The sequence below is a fragment of the Sinocyclocheilus anshuiensis genome, unplaced genomic scaffold (assembly GCF_001515605.1).
Source record: "Sinocyclocheilus anshuiensis isolate Anshui unplaced genomic scaffold, SAMN03320099.WGS_v1.1 scaffold1875, whole genome shotgun sequence".
NCBI classification, from domain to species: domain Eukaryota; kingdom Metazoa; phylum Chordata; class Actinopteri; order Cypriniformes; family Cyprinidae; genus Sinocyclocheilus; species Sinocyclocheilus anshuiensis.
Window position 1 is genome coordinate 222,365 of NW_015549774.1, and position 9,006 is coordinate 231,370.

At 35.7% G+C, this 9,006-nt stretch overlaps 1 protein-coding gene across 1 annotated transcript in view; it reads right to left on the minus strand.

Moving 5' to 3' along the window:
• The window catches only part of LOC107660841 (UV excision repair protein RAD23 homolog B-like), a 29,604-nt gene extending 21,454 nt beyond the window's left edge, over positions 1 to 8,150 (minus strand). The window contains exons 1-4 of the mRNA XM_016450263.1: positions 7,907 to 8,150; positions 3,361 to 3,442; positions 3,048 to 3,127; positions 87 to 253 (exon numbers count right to left, since the gene is read on the minus strand). Coding sequence (XP_016305749.1) covers positions 87 to 253; positions 3,048 to 3,127; positions 3,361 to 3,442; positions 7,907 to 7,972 — 395 coding nt within the window. The 5' untranslated portion in view covers positions 7,973 to 8,150. The remainder of the gene's footprint in view (positions 1 to 86; positions 254 to 3,047; positions 3,128 to 3,360; positions 3,443 to 7,906) is intronic.
• Positions 8,151 to 9,006: the final 856 nt, after the last annotated feature.

The window sequence follows — 9,006 nt, forward strand, 5'->3', positions numbered from 1 at the left end:
CATTTTGTTCAGCTTCGGCCAAGAATTTTAATTTCGGTGCATCCCTATATAGATGGACACTCGTGTGTCAGGGTGTGTGTTTTTACCTGGTTGGTGTAGAGGAGGGCTCAGCGCTGCTGGCGGGTTTGTCCTCTTCAGTCGCGCTCTCAGACGGGGTTTCTGAAGAAGGGGTCGGGGTTGTTGTAGTGCTGGAGGAGGCTGCACTGGCCGCTGTGGCAGCAGATGAAGGGACCGATGCAGGAGCCGCTTTAGGCTGCAGGAGAAACATCCCATTACTCACAACTTCACACTGACATCACATGCACGAGCTCATTAACATATCACATAACATCTATTCTGTGTTCAGTAACTAAGCGAGGACTACACAAAACTCATTTACAAATACACATCTTGTAAAGTACAGCATCAAAACGAGTTTAGTCAACAGTTAGTAAGGGTCATAAAGACGGTGAAAAATAATCAGGAGAATCTAAATCATGACTCATCTTTTTTGTTTTTATATGAATAACTCAAAAGTAGGTTGTACACAATCAAATCACATCACAGTATGGACCAGTGTCCAAGAATTTATCTTCCATGTTTTAAGTTGAAAACTGTTGTGCAGCACTTTGTTTGCCAAAAACAAAAGGAATTGCTCAATTTTCATTTGATTGCATTCTAAAAGATTGATTACATTTTTAATAATTTAATTTATTACCATTTTTATGCAATACATGCACATTAAATTATTAATCCAGGAAAATTAAAACAAATAAAAATGTTATTTGATTGCATTCTAAAAGATTGATTAAATTTTTAATAATTTAACTTAATTATTACCATTTTTATGCAATACATGCACATTAAATTATTAATCCAGGAAAATTAAAACAAATAAAAATGTTATTTGATTGCATTCTAAAAGATTGATTAAATTTTTAATAATTTAACTTAATTATTACCATTTTTATGCAATACATGCACATTAAATTATTAATCCAGCAAAATTAAAACAAATACAAATTTTATTTGATTGCATTCTAAAAGATTGATAAAATTTTTTATAATTTAATTATTACCATTTTTATGCAATACATGCACATTAAATCATTAATCCAGGAAAATTAAAACAAATAAAACTTTTATGAATTCAACTGATTAGACACTTTTTGATAATGAAAATTGAATTAAACCATTAAAACTAGGCTAAATCCAGAAAAATAAAACAGACTTAAGGAAACATAAAACCAATTTCACAGGGCTCTAAAAATGACGTTTCTGTTGAACTTTTATTAAACTCGTGTAAAAATGCACAAGTTTCATGATTTCAATTAATTACACATGCTTTCTGATTATTAAAACTAGGGCTGCACGATAAATCGCATGCGATATTTAACGCGCATCTTATCAGTAAAGCCGGTTCTGTAATCAGCGGTAAATCTCCATCACCTGCGGGCTTTCACATTGAGCAGCATTAACTACACAGAGCTGTTGTTCACTGACGAGCTGCGCAAAAAATAGCGAATATGAACGTGGTTTTGCGCAGCTCATCAGTGAACAATGGCTATCGCATGCGATTTATCGTGCAGCCCTAATTAAAACGGAATTAAACCATTAAAACAGAAAACATGGAATTTGGGAAAAATTAAACAGACTTTAGGAAAAAGTAAAACCAATTTTATAGGGCCCTAAAAATGTTGTTTTTGTTGAACTTTTATAAAATTTCTGTAAAAAAGTTTCATGACTTGTGGAGGGATGGAATCAGGGGCCGGAATTAGCCAATTTTCTGCATAACCGGCGGATATTTTATACAATAGTAGTTCAATAAACAAGAAGTTAAAATCAAGTGGCTTACATTTTAGACACAATTTTGACTGTCTGTGCTCAGTTTCGCTGATGAAAATAGCTCCAATCAAAGCCACAGCAGAATTGTTTTGTGTCTCCGAGCAGTGTTTTGTTACTGAATGAATCCACGTTTTTGAACAAATCAAGCGAGTCAATGATTCAGTAACCCGTTCATTAAGACAGAAGTCACTTGCCTCGTTTCTGAATGAATCAGCCGTTTGAACAAATCTGTTAAAGGACTAAATGACTCACTCATTCAAACAGTCATTTGCCGCCACCTACTGGTTTGTTTCATATTTAAAACCATCATTGCATTTTCCTCAACATTTCTTATTTGTACGCTTAAAAAAAAATGTTTAAAACATTAATCTTATAACATTCTTTATGCATTCAGAATGTTGCAGTGTAAATGCATTTATGGCAGCTCAGCTTCATCAAACAGTCTGTAAATACATCTAAAGCCACTTCAGATGCAGCTTCTGTGGAAAGATGGAGTTTGTTGATACTGATTTAATTTGAATGGTAACAGCCCTAGTTTCTTATTATTCTAACTGAAACAATGTAAGAATTTGATGACATTTAATAAGTGAAAAAATGACAATTTAAGAAACAGTGGGAAATGACATCCGTTTTCAGTTCATTGTTATTTCTACCTCTTTTCTAGTCATAGAGCACTTTATTTTGAGAGTTGTTTAGGTGAGAGAACATCTGTAACTTTGTCCAGATTGGGGGAATTGTAATGTTTAATCATTTTTATTACGTAAATAATTTTTTGTGCATTAAAAAATAAAAGCATAGATTTTTGTTTATATATGCTGTCAATTATAGTTTTTAGAAAGAAAATCAGAATCGGCAAAAATCGGTATCGGCAAGTCACACTAACAAAAAACAAACAAACAAAAAAAAATCGGAAATCTGAATAGGCCAAGAAAATTGCAATCGGTGCATCTCTAAATATAACCATTAAAACAGAACACAAAAAAAATAATAAAATAAAAAAGGGAAAATAACAGATTTCATATGTCCCTACAACAAGCAATTGTCCAAAAATGGCCTCAATCTCAATCAAAGCAATTAAACTTTTCACTTCACCCATTTACATAAGCTTTCAAAATTCCTCTTGAATATTTCAGGATTTTATAGACGTCAAGAGTCACATGCATCAAACTCTGCAGCAGAGAAGCAATTGCACGCAAGCGGAGAGAAGACTGATAATGCCTCACCTTTGCTACCATAATCACCACAAAGTTCTTCTCATCTATCTTGTACTCCTTGAGAGCCGCGTCATCGTTCAGGATTTTGCCTGCAGGGGACAAAATGATTAAAATAAACGAGCCGTTATTCGTCCGCCCGCAGCTCTCGCGTCTTGTCAGTCATTCATCAACAAATGTCAGAATGATGCTCCTGCATGATTGTACATTATCACTGCGTTTCACACGATAATACAGAATAAGATGATGACAAATCAGGGTCACATCCTTATCAGCTGGAAACAGACGCCATACAGTCACACCTTATCGAACGCTGAGGACGTACCTGCATATATCAACTTCTGTCCCACCACCGGAAAGTTATCTTTTCCCTTTTCATTCTCTATTTTTTCCTTTAAGGCCTTTACCTGTGAAAGACAGAGCAGGAGAAAACAAATCAAAGTCCGATCCGAGAGAGCAAACAAGCACACAGACGCTCTTCCAAGGTTATTTTCGTAAACGAAAACTAAGACTAAAACTATTGGTCAAAAAACATTTTCGTAAACTGAAATAAAATTAACATTTCAAAATAAATGAACAACTAAAACTAAACGAAACTAACAACAGTAACTGAAAAACTAACTAAAATCAAATAATAATTAGCAAAAAGAAATAATCGTGTTCGTGATTTTCTCATTCTGTGCCAGAAAATCTGACCTGTGGTTGTTTAGGGAAATACCTGTAGATGGCGCTTCATGCACATGAGCTGAATCCTATTCTATTCACAGAGAATGCATTTAAAAAACAAGACGCGGGAAATGAAATGGGAAATAACTATAAAATATAAAATATGAAATGGGAAATAATAATAATGCACACCTTACAGCGGACGGACGTTTAAAAGCGTGTTTGACGTGCGAGAACAACATGAGAGTGAGTTAACAGACACAGAATTACAATTTTTGGATGAGCTGACTTTAGTGAATAGTCATTTTGTCGCGCTTTACGATTACTATAGCAACGTCCGCCTCGAGTCCATGACACGAGCACCGCTTCGACTGTACAAAACACATCCAAAATGAGAGAAATTAATGCACTGAAAACACAGATGGACAAAAATAAAGTTTACAGTTTCAATGACGATTACAAAGAACAGGTTTCCTCAAATCCAGCACTGGAGGGTCATTGTCCTGCAGAATTTAGCTCCAACCCTGACAAAAACTCAGCTGCCTGTAGCTTTCTAGTAACTCTGAAAACCTTTACATATAAGTTGCATATTTTTTGCTTTTTGTTCAATTGTAAAGAATCATTTTATTTTCATTATTAAAGGGTTAGTTCACCCAAAAATGAAAATTAGGCTGCGTTTTACTCACACATCCTAGGTCACTTCTGAGCGACGCATGTGCAACGCTGAACTCATACGCCATGCTCCCGAAGCTGCTTCCGTGTAAAACAGTGAGCGCAAGCTAGATTAAAGTGATTATTACGTTTTGAATATGGATATTTTTCTTACAAAAACGCATCGATTCGCTACAGGAGTCTTTACAAATCCTCGTTTTGTACTTCTAATTAGTGACCGTTGTTTTGTTTTGATCTCTCCGCTGTGCTTCCGTGTTCGTCACTTCTGAGCGACGCATGTGCAACGCTGAACTCATACGCCATGCTCCCGAAGCTGCTTCCGTGTAAAACAGTGAGCGCAAGCTAGATTAAAGTGATTATTACGTTTTGAATATGGATATTTTTCTTACAAAAACGCATCGATTCGCTCCAGAAGGCCTTTGTTCACCCCCCGGAGCCGTGTGAGACACTTTTTTTTATGGATGGGCGCTTTTTATTTCAGGTCTTTTGGACTGAAGCATGCAACACCCGCTGACTGAAATGACAGAGCTTGAAAGATCAAAGACATTTTAAAATATAACTCCGACTGGATTCGTCTGAAAGAAGAAAGTCATATGCTCCTAGGATGCCTCGGGGGTGAGTAATTTATGGGCTAATTTTCATTTTTGGGTGAACTAACCCTTTAAGAGGTTTGCAAAAGAGTTAACTAAACTGTGCAAATATTCAACTTTGCTCAAATTAAATGTCTTGCTTTGGTCTACACTGGAAGTGTTCCATTAACTCTGCTAAACTACAATTACTAAAACTGAAACTAAAATATATAAAAACTAAATAGAAATGTGTTCACAACATAAAAACTAAACTAACAAACCCATTAATGAAACTAACTGAAACTAAACTGAAATTATAGGAAATTTGAAAATGATATTAAAATAAAAACGAATTTAAAAATTCAAAACTATAATATCATTGGGTCCGGCTTAGCGCTAAAACCAGCTCAGAGTTTGAGCACGACTGCTGTAAACCTGTAAAACCAGGTTTGTTAGGATATGACAATATTTGAAAATCTGGAATCTGAGGGTGCAAAAAAATCTAAATATTGAGAAAATCATCTTTAAAGTTGTCCAAATGAAGTTCTTAGCAATGCATATTACTAATCAAAAATTAAGTTTTGATATATTTACGGTAGCAAATCTACTAAATATCGTCATGGAACATGATCTTTACTTAATATCCTAATGATTTTTGGCGTAAAAGAAAAATGGATAATTTTGACCCATACAATGTATTGTTGGCTATTGCTACAAATATACCCCAGCGACTTAACACTGCTTTTGTGCTGCATTTGTTCAAAGTAAATGAGTGTGTAGGACATTAGTTAACATCCCAAACGACAAAACAACTATTCCAATATCTGATCTGACCGTGTAGACTGAAACATTTACAAAACTTCAATATCAATCGGATCTCAAAGCAAATATGGAAGTGGTTTGGACCGGATCCGACGCGGCTGTTTGCACTCCAAAAAACAACTGACTGGAGCCAGAAATGGAAAGCTGGTCAAAACGTTTGCTGCTTTCCTGAGAAAGAGTATTTCTAAGAATAAGCTGTTCCAAACAGGAAGTGTGGACTAAACCCACCGAGTGTCTTCCTTCATAAAGGTCCAGCTGACTTCTGACCCATCCGAGGAGGATCGCGTCTTATTTAACTGCACAAATGTGCCGTTTGCCCCAGATAAAGAGTTTTTAAGGGCAGATGGGTAAAAATAAAAAAACTCTTCTGTAAACTGTCAAAGTTTAAAGGAATAGTTCACCCAAAAAACAATTCTGTCATCATTTACTCACTTTGAAGTCATTCCAAAACTGTACGAGTTTCTTTCTTCTGTTAAACACAAATGAAGATATACACTTAACTAAGAAAACTAAGTTTTGTAATGTCTCTTCTGCTCACCAAGCCTGCATTTATTTGATACAGCAAAAAACGTATTTAAAATAACTGCTTTCTATTTGATTATGTTTTAAAATTGTATTTATTCCTGTGATTTCAAAGCTGAATCATTACTCCCGTCACATGATTCTTCAGAAATCATTATGATATTCTGATTAGCTGCTCAAAAAACATTTATTAATATTACTATTGTTGAAAACAGCAGAGTAGAATTTTTTCAGGTTTCTTTGATGAATAGAAAGCTCAGAAGAACAGCATTTATCTAAAATATAGAAATATTTTGTAATATTATAAGTGTCTTTATCATCACTTTTTATCAATTTAAAGCATCCTTGCTAAATAAAAGCATTAATTTCTATTAATAAATGATACAGACTCCAAGCTTCTGAATGGTATAGCGTATAATGTTACAAAAGCTTTTTATTTCAGATAAATGCTGATCTTTGGATCGTTCTATTCATCAAAGCATCCCGAAAACAATGCATTCAACTGTTTTAAATATTGATGAGAAGAATAATAAAAACTCAGCAAATCAGCATATTACACTGATTTCTGAAGATCATGTGACACTTCATTACAAATCTTACTGTTCAATAACTTGACTGGCAGTGTATGACAAATGTTGGTTTCCGGTCCCCATTGACTTTAATAGCATGGGAAAAAACACTAATGTATGAAAGTCAATGGGTACCAGAAACTGAAAGTTAGGAAAATTCTGTCATTATTTACTCACTTTCATTTATGGGTGAAGAACCCCTTTAATGCCCAAAACATCCACACTACTAGACTAACATGAGTATCATCAGTTTGCGGTTAATGTTATCTTTACTGACTAACTGGGACCAAAACACAAAGCCAAGCAGTGGACTGAGATAATGCCACATGACTGCAAACAGCAGAAGAAGATAACACTAATATCATTCAAAGCTGCAGTGTTCCTATGAGGCCAAACTAAACCAACTGCACATCTAACAGAAAGTTTTCATCTAGAAGACACAGCCAGAGAAGCCTGATAAAGACATTAACTGTCTGTAACCACTGAATCCATGAAAATACATGTAATACATTATATACATGTTTAGCCCTCGTGTTATACAGCTCAATCATTTCAGTCCACGTGTCTGGAAACCACATGAATCGTGGAGCAGATACACACATTGTGTGTGTGTGTGTGTGTGTGTGTTCACCTCTCTCTCACACACACGCGTTAAAACCTTTATAACGCCACAGCATGACTTGCTAAAACACTAATTACTCTTTAACTGTCCGTCTGGCACGACTAAAAAGTCATAACGATTGCTAAACGACGATTATGCAGATTTTGGAGTGCCTGCACTACTTTTATGTCTCATGTAGACAACTTTTATCCTGTTTTGGTGGAAGTAAAAACTCATTTTATGAGCAGCTAACGTGCTAATGCTAAAACGTTCACAGAACTCCGTAAACAGCGCCAAGCGCAAACAGCAGCGAGTCTCGGAGGTTCACTTAAAGTTACAGAGTAATTACAGCGTATTTGAGTGGTTTGACTGGAGCTTTAGTGTGTTTTATTGACATCGCTGGCAGAAAGCTGTTAGCCGTTAGCCGCTAGCAGCGCGCGCTGCCCTCACCGTCTCCTCCGCGTCGATGTCGATTTTAAACGTCTGCTGCTGGAGGGTTTTCAGCGTGATCTGCATTTTCGCGTTCTTCCGTGTCGCCGTTGTGGAAACTGACCGAGGGCTGGATCGCTGGCTGTGTTGTTTTCGCCGTGGCTCATCACAGCCTGTCCGCCGCCATTACGCGCGTAAACACTCGACCGCACGTCGCCCTTACGCCGCACTGCGCATGCGCCGCGCACCGACGCGTTTGCGTCACTGCAAGCGTGAGCGAGAGCGCTGGTGGGAAATTGAGTTTTTGTTGCTTTTCCGTGACTACAGGAGGAAGTAGGAGGGTATGCACAGTGTTGGGAAGAAATCAAATCTTTTTTCATAGTTATGACAGAAAACACTGGCATCTAACAATGTTTTTTGTCTAACATACAAAAAGCAGTTAATCTTAAAAAAGAAAGCATATACATAAAACCTAAATAGGAAATAAAACAGTTATCGAACAAGCATGTGTCCTAAACTCCTGAAACATTGGTGTCTCATATTTTAGAGCAGTCAGTGCAATTTATGAAAGAAATCAGCTAAATCTGTATGTGGGTGTGTGTGTGTGTGAAAATATTCAGATGTAACCCCCTTTGTAATCGTTAACATTTTCATAAGTAACCGTAATTTAATTACACATTTCTTCTCAGTAACTGTAACATTTATTTTATAATGAAATTGTTACATGTAACATGTAACTAGTTACTTCCCACCACTGGGTATGTAAAGGAAATAATAAAATAGAAGGTATAATTACACTATTGAGAACGGGACACACAGGATTAAATAAAACATTACATCTAATAAGTAACCCCCCCCCCCAAAAAAAAAATGTTTTTCTATAACTTATTATAAAAGATGCTTAAAAGATAATTTTATAGCTGATTTTGTAATAGTTTTTCTCATTTGTTGTTGTTCATGTATATAACAAGTATCTGGTGTAAATCAATACATTTCAATAAATTCAATATTTTAAAATCAACATTTTTCATATAAATCAATATCTGCATGCAATTATATAACATACATAATGATGTTTCATATTTGGACACATACGTGTACGCTGCATATATCATTCAATA